The 20,336-nt window shown below is 40.4% G+C and overlaps 1 protein-coding gene across 1 annotated transcript in view; it reads right to left on the bottom strand.

Annotated features, from left to right (window-relative positions):
- Positions 1-20,336, bottom strand: part of ADAMTS6 (ADAM metallopeptidase with thrombospondin type 1 motif 6) — a 174,954-nt gene that overhangs the window by 25,223 nt on the left and 129,395 nt on the right. The window contains exons 15-18 of the mRNA XM_089495161.1: positions 7,071-7,173; positions 4,826-4,959; positions 3,978-4,101; positions 2,063-2,143 (exon numbers count right to left, since the gene is read on the bottom strand). Coding sequence (XP_089351287.1) covers positions 2,063-2,143; positions 3,978-4,101; positions 4,826-4,959; positions 7,071-7,173 — 442 coding nt within the window. The remainder of the gene's footprint in view (positions 1-2,062; positions 2,144-3,977; positions 4,102-4,825; positions 4,960-7,070; positions 7,174-20,336) is intronic.

The raw sequence follows: 20,336 nt of genomic DNA, 5'->3' as shown, positions 1-20,336 counted from the left end.
ACAGAATGGCACCCTGAGGGACGCCAGATGTCAGCTCTCTTTTTGAGGAGCAGCTGTCTCCCAGCTTCACCATCTGGAATCTGCCTGAGAGGTAGGAACAGAGCCACTGGATTGCAATGCCCCCGATACCTAACTCTCTCAGGTGTTCCAGAAGAATACCATGGTCAATGATATTGAAGGCCGCTGAGATGTCCAAGAGCACCAACAGGGTCACACTTCCCCTGTCGATGCCCAGACGGAGATCATCGACTAAGGCGACCATGGCTGTCTCAACTCCGTATCCTGTCCTAAAGCCAGTTTGAAATGGGTCTAGATAATCAGCTTCATCCAAGACAGCTTGGAGTTGGGTGGCAACTGCCCTCTCGATCACCTTGCCCAAGAATGGTAAGAGGCAGACCAGTCTGTAGTTATTTCAAATCAGGGGGGTCAAGGGAGGGTTTTTTCAAAAGCGGCTTAACCACTGCTTGTTTAAGTTTTTCCAGAAATTTTCCCTCCCTGAAAGATGCATTTATTATGAGTTGAAGCAATGTTTTTATCGCATCACCTCCTTGGATGGTCAGCCATGATGGGCAAGGGTCGAGAGGGTAAGTCGTCCTCCTTACACTTCCAAGAAGCTTGTACACTTCATCGGTATTTACAAACTCAAATTGATCCAGTTTAACATAGTCTGTGGAGTCACTGGATACCTCTCTTGTTGTTTCTGTTATAATGCCTGAGTCCAGATTAGTCCTTATCTGAGAGATTTTATCTGCAAAAAAGTCATTAAATGCGTCACAGCAGGTTTTTGTTGGTTCTAAAAGAGAGTTCTGGGTGGGAGGTAGTTGGGTCAACTTTTTTACCACCCTGAACAGCTCTGCTGGACGAGACTGTGCCGACACAATGCGTACAGCATAGAACGAGTTCTTTGCTGTATCCATTGCCACTTCAAACAGTCACTGTGGCGTGTCTTATCAGGTAATAACTGATGTTTCCACCAGCGGCGCTCTAGTCGTTGTGCAGTCCGCTTCATATTTCGAAGGTCTTGGGTGTACCATGGTTTTCTGTTAGGAGCGGACTGGAAAGGACGCTTGGGAGCAATAGTGTCTATGGCCCTGGTAAGATTGTCATCCCAGGTATCAACCAGGGCTTCGACAGAATCACCATCATTCCCAACCATATAACCCTCTAGGGCCTCCTGGAACTTAGCCGGTTCCATCAGCCTTCGGGGGCAGACCATTCTAATAGGCCCACCACCTCTGAGGGGGATCTGGGTAGTTGCCTTCAGTCCGACTTTGTCCAGGAAATGATCCGTCCATGACAGGGCAGTGGTGATCACCTTGGCCCATAGATATTCATGATCCATACTAAAGACCACATCGAGTGTATTACCCGCATGATGTGTAGGACCCGAGACTAATTGGGACAAGCCCATGGCTGTGATGGAAGTCATGAACTCCCAAGCTGCACCTGTCAGATCTAATGAGCCAGCCTCAAAGGGGATGTTGAGGTCCCCCAGGACCAAAAGCCTGGGGGACTCCAGCACCAGTTCTGAGACCAGCAGTCTCAGCTCAGCCAGGGAGTCTGTTAGGCTACGGGGTGGACAGTAGACCGACAGAATCCCCAGACTGTCCTTAGCTTTCAGGGTCAGGTAAATGCACTCAATATGGTCCATTTTCCGAATAGGTTTCCTGGTCAGAGTGAAGGTGCTTTTGTGGACTATGACACCCAGTGTTTTTAATTTACAGTTTTTCCACTTTCACAATGGTCCTGTGTAGCTGACCCCAGTGAATGTGGAGGGCCCACTGTATAACCTAGATTTATTTTCAAATTTGGAACAATTTTACTTAAAGATATTTTGCTTCTAAACGTTCTTTTGAAGCATTCAAAGTATGGCTCTTTAGAAGTCCAACTGAATTCAACTGGCTTACTTCCCTGCAAATAGAATTGCTTTGCAACCTGAATGTAATATATACTTTGACTCTCAATTTTATGCAAAAAATATGAAGACATATGCCTCACATTGTTATCTGGATCCCACAACCTTTATTCAGTTTGTACATTTAACATAAAAACATCCTCTTACCAATGTAGTTTTTTGACACTGTCACTTCTTTGATTTCTATGTGAACAGACCCTTTTGGAATCTGAACTACTTCCATGTAACCTACAATATAAGATAATGTTTATTTTATTATTAATAGCTATATTTATTCTTAAATGGACTGATCACTATTTTTAGGACAATAAGGGCAGAGAAACAATTCTGCCATTTAACCCACAGATCTGAAAGGAACAAGAGAAGTTAATATCAGACCCCACATTATGAAATATGAAATAACAACATTGACATTTTCTTCCTCCATGTGATGTTAAGACATTTTAAAGCAATATTATAGCCTACTTAATGTGGAAGGAAGGAGAACAAATACAATGTTGAGTGAAAAGTAGACCTCTAGAGTCATGGCCATGTTGAGTGAAAAGCAGACCTCTAAAGCAGAGGAGAACTTTAACCTCCATGAAGCAAAAAGAAAAAAACTTGACCCAAGTGATTTGTGTGGTATTTCTTGACCCCACTGGGAGTTGCAATATAATGAGGGTTAAGATTAGGGTATACTGCACACTTCTAGAATTTCCTGACTCCAATTGTACTACTCTGTGGCTGTAGGTGACCCAATAGGACCAGAGGGTTTCCTTAGACAAGCAACAGTTTCAGGAGTATCACAATAAAAGAAGTCAGAGGCAGGTCTGGGTCACTGCATGGAATCCACAACAGAGTCAGTCAGTAAATAAGCCAATTTCAGATAAATATAGAAATGTCCTTCTGGCACATAATTCAATGAAAGGAGAAGGGACAAGACTAGTCTAGGAAGTATCCTGAGCTCAAAGAAGTCTATAATAGGAAGCCAGGAATGTTGAGAATAGGGGTCAAACTAATCAATGTTTTTGTTGAACTTTGGCTGCTGAAACTGACCCTATTTATATCACCACTGTGTATGGCTACTCCTACATACAGCTGTCTCTGCCTGCATCTACACTGCAGAATTAATGCAGTTTGACATCGCTTTATTTGCCATGGCTCAATGCTACATAATGCTGGTATTTGTAGTTCTGTAAGGTATTTATTTAGCCTTCTCTGGCAGAGCGCTCTGGTGTCACAACAAACTAAAAATCCCAGAATGTCATAGGATGCAGCCACGGCAATTAAAGCGGTATCAAACTGCATTAATTCTGTAGTGTGGCTGCAGCCTTTGACACGTGACTGACAAAACTAGGTGGAACATCTAACAGTATTTTATCACAAAGCTACTTGGGATGTCATCTCTCCCTAGGACTTAGGGATCTCTCTGCTTCAGAACTAGTTTGTGTTATTCTGCGGGAGATAGCTCCTCTCTAGGGGACCTAGGCCCAGCCTCACCATTCAGAAGTTCCAAAGAGCTGTCAGCTGGGGGGCCGAGGCCTGACTCCCCAGTTCCCCCACTCCAATCCATGGAGAGAATGCACTGATAATCAAAGCAAACAACTTCTATTTTGCTACATCGTGGCTCAACAAAAAATAGCATGGACTATATTTCATCTAATTACACTGTCTAGAACAAAAAAGTACTTCACTGGTAAATAGCAATAAATTTACTGGTACATTTTTTTGTTCCAGTTGGCTTTGCTCTATAGAAAAAAAACAAATAAAACTGTATATTGGAAATTTGAGATAATTGTTTATGGATATTTAGATGACAAATGCTTCCAAAAATCTACACTCTAAGCATAGTTCTGTGGATTCTGCAAGAAAATATGACTCTAGAGATCTATAATGTTCTGCTCTAGTAGTAGAAATAATTTTGTCATAAAATGAGTAACTATGGCAGAACCCGCTTGTGCCCACCTCAAAATACAGGGTAAAATGTAATCAGGGCATGATGAATCACTGTTATGTTTACCTATGCTCTACACAGCAGCTATTTTACAGTCAACAAAATTGTAACCTATGCCTTTACACGTACCTCCTCTGGGCAATGTGTCATTGAAAAAACCTTCAATAGCTTCACAAGTACTCCCATCTCCACCACATACCCGGCATCTGTCTTCTTTAGCTTCAGATCCCAAAATATTGTCACAGCCAACATGCTGAAAATAGGTACAGTTCGATTATTTTTAATTACCTTTCTTTAATTATGCAAGTATGTAAAAAGAGTTGTTTGGTTTTTAAAATATGTTAAATCAATGTTGTATATTCAAATCAAAATTGTTACAGAATCTCATTTGCCTTCAATTTATTTTCTTTATTAAAGCTAACAATATTACTGACAAACAACCAATAAATAATACTGAAGCTACTGCTTCCTTATATTCTAATCTTTAACATTTGCCCTGCATATTTCATATGTAATTACAGTTATGTTTTATGATATTCCATTGGCATGCCTGTTATGATGCCCCATTTTGTATGATTGAATGCTGTGTATTTTTCAGTAATCAGGGGAAAAATAGTAATAATACTATTTAAAGTATTGTTTTAAATAAGAAAGCTTTTTTAAAAAAGGTTATACCTGGACAGCAATTAAAAAAATATGTGCGTGCAGCATTCAAGAGAATTCCAAACTATTTCACTAACAGCAGTTCCTCTAATTAACATCCTATGTATACATAGCATATTGCTAGTAATGAATCTCTGCCAAAAGGAAAAACAAAAGAACAGAAAATAAAAGCAACGTGATTACCAATGGCGCTATCTTTTTGGAACCTTGTGTACAAGAGGAAGATGCTAATAGGAAAGGTTTTTTTAATCAAATATTGTAATGTAAAGCTTACTACTACTAAGTATTGTTTAAACATGTAAGAAATATAGCACCTTGCATTCACCATTGATACAAATATCCAGTGAATCTGCATTGCATTGTGTTCCATCGATCACTGCAGGGGCACGTTCAGTATAAAAGTTGTAACCTTCTGCTAAGCAGTTTAATGCACATGGCTTAACACCACCTAGACAAATAAAACATTTTTTAAGTCAGAGAATTTCTAAGCATGAATTATTAATCCAATACAGGGAAAGGCAGGATACAAATAATAATAATAATAATAATAATAATAATAATAATCCATAACATCTGTGCCATTGCCCCATAAAGAGACACACACATATATGTTTATTTCATAGTCATAAAGTATGTCATTGAATCTTCTTCAATAGTCTTCACATGCTCAGTTTCCTCTTCAGCCTAAGAACTCTCTGCCATTGACCTATAGCAATAGCAGTAGCAAGTACATTTCTATACTGCTTATCAGTGAACTAACACTCCCTAAGTGGCTTAGGGTAAGCCAATTGCCCCCCAACAAGCTGGGTAATCATTTTACTGACCTACCAAAGGATTGAAGGCTGAGTGGACCCTGGAGACTTGTCTGGGTTGAACTCACAACCTTGTGGCTGTAAGTGGCTGCAGTACCAGCATTTACTCACTGTGCCACCAGGCATCTTGTTGCTCTGATGTAAAAAGTTTGGAAAGCTTTAGGCAGATCATAATATTTTAAATATTTTAGAATCAGAATTGCAACATCAGTTAGCAAAATTTGTTCAACTGGACAGTGTTATGAGTTATTACTGTGAAGAGGCTCTTCTTCAGAACCCTGTGAATGCAAACTAGTTGAATAGCTTTGGAGTCTGCTTACTAGAAAATTAATTTTATTTACATTTTCTGGAGTTATCTGTATTCTACTTATTTCTGTAAATGTTATCTCACATCATTGTGAAATGATTATTAAAATGGTAAAAGATTAAATGTTTGTAAATGTATCATTCTGAAGCTAAATTTACTCTTTAACATTGGGTGTAATCTTGAAAAATTAGCATGAGGAGTGCCTGGAACTGTATCCACAGGATACATAAAGCATGTTTTAGGCTTATGAAATTTAGCTATACCTGCTGTAAAGAGATGGAAATAAACGTTGCTGGATTCAGTAGTTTTAATAAGAAAAGTATTTTCATACTTCCCAAGAGTTCTAAGAAAAAGTGCACTCTGTCTCAAGCATTCACACATTTGTGAGGATTAAAGGATGCTTCCAAGGAATAAACTATGCTCTAAAATAATGTGAGTTTTTAAAGTACAAATGGATAAAATGTATACAATTGGGGGGGTGGGGGTGGAATCTAGAAACATAGTTCAGTAGGGGGAATTGTATAAATTAAATAAATTTCAAGTATAAATGCCCAGACTAATAAAAACAGGTTAAAATGCAAATTTCAGTGAATAGAAAAAAATATAAAGTCTTGCAAGCTTGATATAAAACAAGGACAGGAAGAAAATGCAAAGCTTAGGAAAACTGTATAAGGTTTTTATTGATCTATTGTCATTTACAACTTATCACATTTTTCCTTGCTTTGTCCAATGTCTCTTATTTTTGCAACATTTTTCAAGTGATAATCACCACAAAAAGACTTTAATAACCCCAAAGGTGCTAAAATGCAGCACTGTAAATTCTATTTTTAAATAAGTATCCTGCATCCTCAAAAGGAAGCAATTAAAAACTTTTTTTTAAAAAAAGGCATCATCCTCAGGGTACACACTTGCACAATGGTTGTTCAGCAGTCACAACCTAAAGTGAACAGGAATATAGCAACTAGGCTGGATCTTATACTTGACACTGTTGATTCACCAAGCTCCTTCCAGAAATGGTAGGAGAGTGGGTAGATAGGCAAGCATTACTCATTCTGAACCAACCAGGATTTAAGATATTTCAGTGCTGGTAATTTATGCAACATATCTGAAATGAACCATAAGACTGTACTTAGGTCCTGCAGAAAGTGTCCATCTTTTAGCACTCTTTTAGCCTGATTGTGGCAGAAATAAACACACTGCAACAGGTAGCCCAGCCCCATGGAAAGACTTGCATGACTGGCCTTTGTCACATCATATTAACGTCTACTCTTGTGTAAGCCTAAAATGGTGAAGCAGGCTGAGGAGTGTAGGCTTGGATATGGACCCAAGCAGTAATGCATATCCCACCCCCAAGAGCCATATGAGAAAACTCTATCACCCGTCTTCCACACAAAGGGTCCAGAGCTAGATTACATTCAGGTTTACAAAACTGTATATTACCTCCTGTATATGGTTTCCAGTTGTAATATTTTCCTCGGAATGGCATATTGTCAAAATCTGCACATTGCTTCTCTCGAAAATCACGGGCCCCGAAAGGACATGGCTGATAAAAATAAAAAGACCCTTAATATCAGATAAATGTGAAGATTAAAGGCATAGTATACTTCCCATAAATTACATCAAATCATGAGGAAGTTCTTTTGGGTTGCAATTTCCATTCTTCCCGCTCTCAGCATTAATCTAATCAGAGATTAATATAAATATACTTTTGTGTTTGCTTAAAATTTTGTCAGTTGTTGTGCATCAAACTACAGCTCCAGATTCTCAGTTAATATTATAATCTTTATTCCAGCTGAGTCCCAGACTCTTTGTACTGCTGGACATGGCACCATATGCGACACAAGGAACAATGGTAACTTCAGCTACTCCAATATTTAGGAGAGGGCTCAATGTTTATATAATGTAACTTTACAAGGATGATAGTTTTAACTGGTGTTTTGTACTAGAGTAGTGAAATCCCACTCTCCAATTTGTGGCCTGATTCCAATTTGGATTTGGTCTGATCTGAATTTGTTTAAATTTTCACACCTCCCACTGAAGTGGTATACAAAAGTGGCCATATTGTGTCCCCCTCCCCCCAAGAATTACATGAAATCTGGACACATTGAATCACCTTCTGAGAAGATGAATCTAGGAAAATTGCAAGTAGGCAGATCCAGGGTTTGTGTATGTATGTTAGCCATCTTTATTATGATTATTATTAAAGTTTCTTTTAATAAGTTTAAACTTGATAGTGTTCATGCTACTTTTCTACTGTATGATAGAGTAGATACATATGTGCTGCTTGAAAACAAAGTCTTATGTGAAAGACAGCATGGATACTAAACAAACAACACACACAAACAGCTTCATTTATATACTGCTTCATACTGAACTAACAGTGTCTATGTGGTTTAAGCTAATTGCCCCCAACAATCTGGGTACTCATTTTAGCGACCTCGGAAGGCTACAATCCTGAGTCAAGCTGGGATTAAACTCGTAACCGTATGGTTTGTGACTGAGTGGCTGCAGATCAAACTCAAACTCAAACACAGATCAAATTCAAACCTAGCCTAAAGTCAAATGCCAAAATGGGCGTGTATATAAAAAAATAAGGGACACCGTTGTTGTTGTTTGCCTTCAAGTCACTTTCGACTTATGATGACCTCAAGACTAACCTATCATGTGGTTTTCTTGGCAGGATTTGTTCAAAGTTTTACCATTGCCTTTGCCTGAGACTGAGAGTGTGAGACTTGCCCAAAGCCACCCAGTGGGCTTAATGGCCAAGTTAGGAATAGAACCCTGGGAGATTAATACACAAAGATGGGATAGGGACGGGATTGCTGCCTCGTCCTTATCTCGTCATTAACCCATCCATGACTGTGATAGAGTAAAAGGCTTTTAAACTGAGGTGCTTATCCCACTATTAGCCCATCATTAAAGCGACATTGCAATAACACAAACTTCTGTTATTGCAAAATGCCGGCCAATGTCGCTTTAATAACAAGTTAATGGTGGATTAATGATGGGATCTGAAATGTCATCTGTAAGTCTTTTGCCCGATTGTGGTCAATTGTGCTTTTTGAATGGGTTAATGATGGGATCTGCGCAACTTCATCTGAAAGTCCTTCCTGCAATTGTGTGGGAAGGATGGGACAGGAATGGGACAAGGACAGGATAACCCCCATGAGATAATCTCCCTGGTCTCCAGAGTTGTAGTCGAACATTCAAACCACTATGCCACACTTGCTATCATGAGACGTAGCTCTGCCTAATAAAACTAATTACTACAACAATACTGAGAACAGTATTCAATTAATCAACAATGGGAAATACCAATGTGATAGAATGAGACCGAACTGAGAAAGAATTAAAAGGCTGGATACTAGTAGGACAAAGTAAGGAGAAACACAAGCTAGTGTAAGTAAAACTGCCACCAAAATCAAACAAGGCACTTCCAAAAAAATATTCCCACTAATAGAAAAGTAGCAAAAAAAGAAAAGGAAAAAAAAGCAGAAGAAAAAGGCAGCTAACTTTATCATCCTTTCCCCTAAGTACTGCAGTTGGAAAGCACTGGTGAGATTCTTACTCCAAACTGGAAGTAACAGCTGTCTGTTAAATAATTCCATCTCCCCTGCAGGTCTTCCTGGCATTTTCCTTATATGGTGTTATTTGCTCTATTTTGGACATGCACTTTCTAGCATTCTGTCCCTGGAGTCTAATTTCAGATCCAGGAGCACCAGGGGTCCTCCATGTTAGTAGAGCAGTGAATCCACTCTGAGGTTTATTTGAAACTTCAAAGGAGCTATACATGATGTTGAACCCTAACCTTGCAGACAAGTCCATCATCTCAAATAGCTACTTAAAAGTTTGTACAAAAAGGTGGAGAGGATTCATTATCTCACTAACATGGGAGTCACCAGCCACAACTGTCCAAACCAGACAAAACTAATTAGAGCTGATCTATTTCGAGAATGAACTGAATCACCACACTGCCTGTTTTTGAGAGATCACATTACAATAATTATCCCAAATTGGGGCACATAAGTCCACTTCTCAAACTAGCTCTAAAAAAAATTTCCAGTAATTTCTTATGGAAGCTATTTGAATCTGAGATACCTATCTTCAGGAAATATGTGTTTAAAGTCATTTTCAAACATAGTTAGCTGTCCACCTAGTCATTGCTCACTGCCTGTGAATTTTTCTTTGGTTCGTGGGCAGCATGCCTTAAAAGGTAGTGATTTGAATGGTAGCATCAAAAGGCACAGTAGCTACATCTCCAGATGCAAGACTTTGGCCTTCAATTCTAACCTTATGGTTTAAATTAAGTATGGATGAGTGATATCCTTGAAGCTCCTAGCATTCCCCCAAAACCCTCTGATCACATCATCATCTTTTTTGGTAGGTGAACTTTCACCCCAAATTTCTCAAAACATAACCAAACAGTTCAAAAAAGTAGCAGTTCTTCCTTTTCCTTTCACAGCTCCTCCCAAGATCTTTGAACCCAGCTGCAAATCAGCTGAAACATGAACCAGAAACACTGCTTTTTCAAATTCAGCACCAAAAAAATACATTTTAAAAAGTTACAATATTGAAAAAAGTTTTTTTTCATCATACGTCCAAAGCACACGGCAGAAATAATCCAGTTTGAGACTGCTTTAACTACCCTGGCACAGTGCTAAGAAATTCTGGCATTTGTAGTTTATTGCTGCATCAGAGTTCTTTGACAGAGAAGGCTCAATGTCTCACAGAATTACAGTTTCCAGAATTTCCTAGCATTGAGCCAGGGCAGTTAAAGCCGTCTCAAACTGGATTATTTCCGCAGTGTGTTTTGGACCATAGGCTTAATCAAACATCTAAATTAGACTGCAAATGTTCTGACTGATTAAGTCTTTCACAGAATATTTGGAATAATTCCCATCCCTGAATGGTAATAATGACTACTGCTGAAATATTTAATTATAGGGCCACAGCCTATGTAAAGGCAAAGTTGGAGAAGTCACAATGCAGTATTATAACCAAGAAGGGTGAGGGGAGAATTTTGTAATCATTCCTCATGCAATGGCTTATCAAATTCAATTGGAACATGGTAGTGTAAAAGAAGTTTGGTTTGAAGATGATCTGTGTCAAGTTTTAGGTAAAAAGTGTAACAAATTTAATTATATTATAGAATCATATTGTTGGAAGGGGCCTCATGGGTGATAGAATCCAGTGCAGAATCTCCGTCTAAAGCATCACCAGCAGATAGCTGTCCAGCCTCTGTATGAAGACATCCAGAGAAGGAAACCTCTAGGTAATTGGTTCCATTGATAAACTGCTTTTCCTGTCAAGAAGTTCCTTCTAATGTTCAATCAAAATCTACTCTCTTGTAACATCGAACCATTAGACCTGGTTCTACCCTCTGTGGTAGCAAAGAACAAGCCTGCTCTCTCTCCTCTTTGTGGCAGCTCTTGGGGTATTTAAAGAATACAATAATGTCACTCATGTCTTATTATTCTCTCCTTGTGCAAATCCATGGTACAACTGGAGGGAGGGATATTTCTCCATATGCCCCCACACCCTAAAAAAATATGCCAGAGAGCAGGAAAAGATGGAGCAAAGGCAAGCGCCAAACTAAGAGGATGTTTGCTTTGGGGTACTTTGCTTGGGAAAAGGAGGAATCCCAATGTAACAAAGTAGTGGTGGGAGAATGGGGAGTTATAGGGCTCTGTGGGGAATGGGGAGTCCAAGGGTGCCTAAGCAGCCCTGTGCCTTACCAGTCCCCCCTCTCCTTGGCAGGCAGGTTGGTCCTGGAACCAGTGGCTCCCCCATGCACCCCATTCCCCAGTAACAGAAGGGGGGGAGATGTCACTTAACCAGTCCTCCCTTCCTTCCTTGACCTGAGCCAGTTGCCACATCTGCCTGCCTCTCAGGGCATTAGGAAGGCAAGAGGAGGAGAAGGAAGTCCTTCTAGAGCAGCCAGTCACCCTTGAAGAAGACAAAGACCTATGGGAACATTATGGGTGGAAGCAAACTCTGCCCATACCCTGAATGGATCTTCACAAGTGAGGGAGATTTGGATTTAAATGAATTACTTCTAGCAGTTTAACAGACACTGACCTTTTTTAAAAAAAACCTCAAACTTTTGTGGGAGCAAAATGTATCCATTGATTTCTTTGGTAGTACTACATCTTTTGGGAAACCTTTTATAAGGGTTATTTTCAGGGACAATGTCTAACACCTAGGTTCTCAATTGGTGGGATCTGAAGTTTCTCAAGGGAGGTTCCAACCTCAGGTGATTAACTCACCCTCCAGAGAGGGGAGTTGATTGGAACATTTTTTCAGCATCCCCCTCAGCTTCAGACTTCATGGCAGGGAGTGAGAGAGGAAGAGAAAGGAAGAGAGTGTCAGGGTGTGATGGGGAGGGTGGGGATTGCGTGTGTGTGTGTGTGTGTGTGTGTGTGTGTGTGTGTGGTTGGAGCAAAGGTTGCAACCGCCCCCCCCCATTCCTCCTGGCTCAGGAGCTGGGGGGGCAGGAGTAGAGATCATGGCAGTTGTGTGTAAGAGGATAAAACATAGAGGTGGCTTAAACCCAGTTTCCCCAACAAAAGTAGCAGAGAAATCATAGAGTCACAGAATCGTAGAGTTGAAAGAGACGACAAGGACCATCCAATCCTAACCCACTCCACCATGCAGGAACTCCCAACCAAAGCATCCCCAACAGATGGCCATCCAGCCTATGCCCAAAGAACTCCACGGAGAGAGACTGCACTCTGAGGGACTGTGTTCTGCTGTCGAACAGCCCCCACTGCCAGGATGTTCCACCCAATGTTGAGATGGAATTTCCCCTCCTGGAGCTTGCATCCATTGTTCTGGGTCCTGTTCTCTGGAGAAGCAGAAAACAAGCTTGCTCCCTCCTCAATATGACATCCCTTCAGATATTTAAACAGGGCAGAGCTTGAGGAGGGTTGAGGGCAAAGACTCCCTAATAGGCAATGCAGAACTGTGTTGGGGCAGTGGGAGAAAAATAGAGATGTTAAGCAACCTCTATTTTTTACTCCTTTTGACTTGTAAAATTACAAATTCTAGTATTCCATAGTATGGAGCTACAGCACTTAAAGTGGTGTTAAACTGCATTTTTCCTGCAGTGTAGATGCATCCATAGTTATTTAGGTTGGAGCACCATTTCTTTCACAATACTCGTTCATTCTCCTCTTTTGGCACCCATGGAAGCTTCTGGCCAATTTTGCAGCATACTGCCATTCTCCTTGCTGTCAGAGATCTTAGGCCTCTTCAAAAGATCTCACTGGTAGAAATAGAAGAGGAAATTTCTCTCTTGCCTTCTTGTTTTTTTCCATTGCCGCCTCTAAGTTTGCTACACAATTTGTCCCATATTGTTTAAATGCTGGCTTTGCTTTTAGGGATCCGAAGAATCAATAATATTTCAAATTATGCTTGGACCTTGTGTAGTGATTATCTAGACTCTCAATAATGATTTATTATTAGAATAAACAACCATGTTGCTAAAACTACTTAATGTGCTTAAGACATTTCTCCTATGATTTTCAGGGTAGCCTCAGGCAAATGATTTGTTTGTATTTTGACTATGGTCTCAATTGCAAGACATGACATTTTTTTCCTGTGGTTTGGGTGTGACTAAAGATGGGCAAGACAATGTTAAATATGTGTGATTAAATGAGGAACTAAATGACCTCCTGTAATTGCAAGACATTTTTTCCACTTCAGAGCAGGAGACTCACACATTGCTGAAATATGGAAGCCATTCAGTCTTTTGGAGAAAGAACAATTCTCTCTCAGTCAGGGCTCTGAACAGCTTTAGTCAAGGCTCACCCAGTTAGCACTTTTGCATTATTCAGTTTCATTATTACTCAAATACTCAAGTTAATTTACAAAATAAAACTATATAACAATAAAGTATTGGGTATATTTAGCATCCAGTCATTTGAAGTAAACTAGAACAACCAGATTTTAAGGTCTCTTTAAAAGCAGACAGGGAGGGGAACTCTGCACACTGTTTAGAAAACAAAACAGGGCTTCATGACTGATCACAGTGCACAGGCAAGATCATACAAGTGCAGAAGGGTCTTCAAATAATCTGATAACAAGACATTTAGAGATGTAAAGCTGATCCCAAACACCTTATATTTGACCTAGAAATACACTGGCAAATCAGGTGACTATACTGTACGCTGGCTGGAGCTTCTAGATTTAGCTGAAAGTTGGGAAAGCATCACTGCAAACCATAGATTAGGCTGAATGTGATCAGAACAATCAATTTAGCAAAGTCCTTCTCCAAACTGGGGTACAACTGGTAAAGCTAAAGCTGATAAAGAGCATCCCTAGTAACCAGTGACAGCTGTACTGCCACTGATAGTGCCAAGTCTAGGAAAATTCCTAAACCATGCAGGAATTTCAGAAGTCCAATCCCATCCAACACTAGTTGCATCCATCCAATTGCTTTCCTACCCATAAAATCCTTAATTTATTTGAATTAAACCTCCATCTTGTTTGTCCTCATCCATCCCAAAGCTGCCTCTAGACATCACCAAGATTTCCAAAGCCTCCCTTAGACTAGCTGAAGTAAAGAAGAGGGCTGTGCGTAATCTTTGCCTGATGACACTTTAAACCAGATCACTGAAGGTTTTCTTCCAATGGCCTCATATAAATGTTTAAAAGAATGATGTTAAGGAAGAATACTGTGACCCCTGAAATACACTTCATCAAAACTCTCCCAGTGTCGCTTTCAGGTTTTGTCCCTCCAAAATCAAAACTAAAACAAAGAACACTGCAGCCACCAAAACACCATGCTCCTGGAACCACTTCCCCATTTGGGTAGGTGACCTGAGCTCAGAAAAGTTATTTTTTCAGGCTGCAGTTCACAGAATCTTATATCCAGTAGTATCTGGGCAATCCGGATGCATACAATGCTTAATGGTATAAAAGGCCAATGACAAGTCCAAGAAAACTAACAGGGTTCATTACTGCTGTCCATCTTCCAGCATAGGTCATCCACCAAGGCTGTTTGGAACAAATTAATATAATCAGTATAATCCATTAACACCATGGATCAAGAAGTTACTAATTATTATAGTCTTCCTATATAATTGTATTTGTGATACTGGTGAGTAATTATCTATAATCAAGGGATGTAAATTTGTTGGTTGTTTTTCTAAACTAAGGTTTAACCACTGCCTCTGTAAATGCATCTGATCTCAATGGGAATTACTTTTGAGTAGAGAAGTACAGGATTGTGTTGTCAAACATGCAAACACACAAAACAACTGGGCTCACACAATCCAAGGGATATCTGTTTAAGCTAGTAATTAGTAAAAAGTTGGCTTCAGTCCATGCTGCATTTTTTTAAAAGGCTGTGCAGCAGCAGAGCCAGGAGAAAGCACAGAATGTCACAATTACCACTGCTGGCTATGGAAGTTGCCATGGCACAGTCAGTTTTCCAAGCCAGCATTCCCTGGCTTTGAGAACCCACTTAGAGGCCAGGCATTTCAGAAATATGCTACTCAGGAACCAGCTGCCTTCTCTACAGCCTCAGAAGTTATACCAGTGTAGAACACCATGAAGATCTCAGCTACAATCTTGGTTACTTGGTTACTGTGGCATAATTAGGGGTTATGCCTGTTTCAAGTGCTTTTTAGGATGCCAAACAAGGATTTATCAATACCTTTGTAAGGAAGATTTTCCCTAGCTGTGCAATACAGCAGCAGCAACAATTATTTATTATGTCCAGAGACCCAGCAACAGTGCAACTAGATAGTCGCATGTGCAACTCCACCTTCCAGCCTGAATGGCCTCTGATTAGCTATGGGAATGTGCCCAGGCACTGTCTAGATGCCATTACTCAGCCAGTGAGAAAAGAGCAGCTTTTAACTCTCAGATAGCCAGAATAAGTACCCTGGATGAGGTTTATGCATCACCAGCATCCTACAGGATCTCAGCCCATGTTTATAGATTTTATAGACTCTCCTCTTTCTAGGTTCTTCAATTTTAACATAAGCAAACATGTTATCCATCAAAAGTCCAAATAATGTCTTGAAATCTTTGATGAAAAATGTGTCTACTAAGAGTTGTCTACACTGATTCTAAAGGATGAAATGGGTCACAGGAAAGGGGAAGAAAACAGCTTGACTTTGAAGTAAAAATGCAACTAAGGAGATTTTTTGTTTATGAATAATAAGAACTTTAGGGAGTAATAATTTTAAATTACAAAAGGAACACTGAATGCTGACACAAGTCAAAACTTTACAGAAAGCAGTGGGTGTAAGCAATGCATTTTTCTTGTAAATAATGACAAGCACAGAAGACCTGTGGCCTTTTAATACACACATTAATCAAATGTCCCTCCCTTCAAATGACTTTTTGCTTCAAAGCATACTGGGTAATAGGATTCTTCATAAATCCTGAAAATGACTCTGTCTCAGCAACTTTGTGTTTCATGAAACCCAAATTAGTAACATTGCAACCAATTGCTGGAGTGTTTAATCATTATTTAAGTTTCTGTAGAGATTAAATTGCTGAACATAAGAACATACTAAGATCTTCTTCATGACAGTACAATAGAAAACATGTGCTCATAATAAAATTTAAATGTGAACACAGTACTTTTTAAAAGATAGTGATTAACACTGTAATAAGGTAAAATATTAAATATAGTAAGATCTAAAAGAAGGGCTCATTAAAAATTGCTCTCACATTTTCCCATAATAACAGCATTATGGGAAAATATTATGGGATGTGAAAGGCAGTTTGTAAATGACTCCATAACTTTAAAAAAGAAACAGAAACATTGTTATTGCACTAATTGCCATACCCTGTTATCTCAAATGTGACAAAAGGGATCTAAACTTCAGGAGATGATAGGTATTGCTTCATAGAAGGTTCAAACCTATGCTTCTAAGTAACAGTATAATAACTTCTGATTCCTCTCACAAAATGCAGCTCCAAAGATGGAGCTTATTGAATGGACAAAAAACCCTACTGCACCCCAATGGGATGCATCCGGGTTGCAGGATGCAGGAAGAAATTATCACACATAATTTGCCACTGATTCTGCCGGGCAACTGCAGCCCGGGTCCCAGGTACACTTTATAGGCCACTCTGCAAAGCAGAGAGCTTTCCAAAATCGAAAAGCGGCTTCCTAAGTGCACCTGGGACCTGAGATGCAGCTGGGCTGCACTCGCCCAGCAGAATCAGCAGCAAATGACAAGTGATAATTCTCACCTGCATCCTGCAACCCGGCTGCATTCCGTTGGGGTGCAGTTGGGTTTTTTATCCATGCAATAAACTCCTAATTTATCTTCTGTTGCTATTGTTGTTGTTGATAATGTGCCTTCAAATTGGCTCCAACCTATGGCAACCCTAACTACCATCTGGTTTTGTGGGCAGATATTCAGAGAAGTTTTGCCACTGATTCCTGTCCTCTGATTCCTCTCACAAAATGCAGCTCCAACTAATTTATCTCAGGCTGAGAAAGTGTGATTTTCTCAAAGTCATCCAGTGGTATTTTGTGGCTCAGCACAAATTCAAACTCTGCCCTCCCAGAGTGTAATCCAGTACTCAAACTCACATTGGCTCAATTTAATTCATTTTTTTAAAGTTTAAAAGGCATGGTCCAGACTGGCACTTTGCACCAGCCTGGCAATGTACTAGGGTTGCATGGGGGCCGTGACTGCACATCCCACAACCCTAGTACATGGCGGCGTAATAATGGCAGCATCATGTACTCATGGGCACCGCCATTGTTACGTAAGCGCCGCGTGGCGCTTACATAAGGAGTGTGCCAGTGGCACACTTGCTACGCCACCCCTATGGCTTTAAAAGAACCCACTTTTTACAGGTTCTTTTTCCACCGGAGGGAAGCTACTTGGTTTGGCAGCTGTGGCATCCCTCTGGAGGAAAAACAGGCGCCGGTAGGCCGCTGTTTTTCAGCGGTCTGTACTGTGCCAAACTTAACTTGTAGACTTATAAAAAACATCTTATGATATAGAAGAAAGGGCAAACAGGAGGAAACAAAACCTCACATAACTTTCTACCTTCTCTGCATTAAACGATATTCTTTTAATTATATTAAATTTATTCTTGATATTGTTGTGCACCACCACTCCCACAATTCAAATGCAGATAGTGAGACAGAGCAGGGAGATGAGCAGGAGGACAAGAGAGTAAGAGTGCCATGCTAATGAAACAGAAGGCCAAGAAGGCATGGCAATTACTGAACAACAAAACACAATATGAAGACCACCCAGCATAGTGGAACAAAGGAGAGAGAAAAGAGGGGGGGGGGGCTACAGATGTTGGAGTGTTTAAGAACCAAATGTTCATTAATCAGGGAACAACTCTGTCCTGACAGCAATGCTGGCACCTCCCTTGTGGAACTTGTTGCTCACAACTGACCTGTCTGGTGGATACAACATTCCTGATTCATGTTCCTAGTTTGTGTTGCCTGATAACCTCAGAACTTGCTCTATCTAAAGACTACATTTTTGGATCTTCCATTTCTACTGATTGTTTACTGTATTTGGCTCAGTCTGAACTGATTAATCTGCTACATCATCTTTGCTGGTGAGCCACACATAACTCAGATATTCTCCCATCTTCTGTTGCCTGCTGAACTATCTTTTGGGGACTTGGACTCATGTTAGCACTCAAACAGGACAGGTATGTTAATAATAGCATACAGTAACTTTAATTATTTCTACAGTGAAAATGTAACTGCTAATCACAAACAGTAGACCCATTGAATTACAGGTGCTCATGTAGATGACCTTGATTCAATAAGTGTGTTTTATTTGGAACAAACAACTGGATTTAGGTCTATGGATTTAGTTGGCTGTTTCTTTCTGTAGAATACCTTCATATTCCAGTGAAGAAAACCTCAGTATCTTACTTCTTACTTTTTCCATATTAAGAAGTAGAAATTAGAAAAATGTGTATCTTCAGTCAGTAGGACTATAGGGTATAGGGTGTATAGTTCAACAATTACAGTAAATTTGAGGAATGATGAATGAACTTGAATTAAGCAACATTGAGGATACTCTGTTTTTTATCTACACCAGGAAATATGTCTGCCAGTGTAAAATTGAAAATGGGACAGAGACATGTGGAAAAAGGTAAGGACCAAAAAGCCAGAGTAAGGAAAAGAGCAACAAGATTTAATAGAGAAGATATTTTTTTAAAAATTGCTCCCTTCTGACTGATCTACCCACTTTGCAATAATGAAATACAGTGCACCCGCGCCATATGCGGGCGCGCCATACGCGGCCTTGAGCATATGTGCTTAAGCCGCGGCGCGTGCGCAGGGCGGAAGGGGCAGCGCGTCCCATTCAATTGAATGGGTGCACGCACCCGTTGCGCCCTGCGCATGCCCGCGCCGCCGCGCACAAGCCCCATTGTTTCCAATGGGGCTCGAGCATAGGCGGAATTCGCCTTACACAGAGGGATCCGGAACGGATCCCCCGCGTAAGGCGAGGACGGACTGTATAGGTTTTGGTACAACCATGCCCAGTCATGTAACATACAAATACCCACATACAAAGTCCCAATGAGAACACCATAACTCAGGCTTTCTTGTGGGCTGGGTGTGACGAGAAGAAACTAATACACAAGTAATAATAATAATAATAATTTGTTTTATTTATATACCGCTATTCCAAAGATCATAGCGGTGAACAGCAAGTAAGCTAATTAGCAAGTAAGCTAATTTGCCCCCAACAGTCTGGGTACTCATTTTAGCGACCTCAGAAGGATGCAAGCCTGAGTCGAGCTTGGGCCCTTTTTCTGGTCTTGAACTCGCAACCTTGTGGTTTTGAGTGAATGGCTGCAGTACAGGCATTTAACCACTGTGCCACCAGGGCTCCTGTAGAATCTTTATGTGACACCAAAATGCATTGTGCATTCTCCAGCAGGGAAATATATAGGAATTACTGCATTTTCTGTCCCATGTCAAATACAGAAAGGAGGTCCACCACATCATTAGCAACAGTACTCTCTGTTCCTCTGTGGGGTTGCTAGGCTACTGGTAAACTTGCTCCTGCACCCTTGCAACTCCTGGACTGTTATGTGGTAATGACATCCCTAGGATGAAGATGCAGCCATGACAGACAGCACACCTGGCATCAGCTGGTTGTCATGCACATGTCTAAGGCACAGGAGAAAACTTGCTGGCTGATCCCACACCTGATAATGCTCAGTTATCACTGGAACTATGCCACTTGTGTTGTTTCTCTGTTGTCAGAGGCATATGCACTTGAGGCATATTCCTTTCCTACATCATGGTCCTCTAAGGCTCCAATTATCCTCAGGCTGAGGCTCTACAGAAAAAACCCATTGCATCTCTGCTTAAAGGAGCCTGGTGGCGCAGTGGTTAAATGCCTGTACTGCAGCCACTCACTCAAAATCACAGGGTTGCAAGTTCAATACCAGCAAAAAAAGCTCAAGCTTGACTAAGGCTTGCATCCTTCCGAGGTCGCTAAATTGAGTACCCAGATTGTTGGAGGCAATTAGCTTACAGTTGTAAACTGCTTAGACACTGTTCATTCAGTATGAAGCAGTATATAAATGAAGCTGTTTTGTTTAATTGAACTCCATAATGTATGATATTGCAAATCTGCCAAAGTCCCCAGTTAGGATGTGTACTGCTATCTAAGCCAGTCAGGATGAAGCCTGATATGACGCTGCCCAGCAAGTATAGTCTGTCAGACAAAATGGCAGGGA

The sequence above is a fragment of the Sceloporus occidentalis genome, unplaced genomic scaffold (genome assembly GCF_023333645.1).
Source record: "Sceloporus occidentalis isolate IW3139 unplaced genomic scaffold, rSceOcc1.0.p SCAF_1, whole genome shotgun sequence".
In the NCBI taxonomy this organism is placed as follows: Eukaryota; Metazoa; Chordata; class Lepidosauria; order Squamata; family Phrynosomatidae; genus Sceloporus; species Sceloporus occidentalis.
The sequence above is the reverse complement of the archived record's forward strand: the minus strand, read 5'-3'. Positions and strand labels throughout refer to the sequence as shown.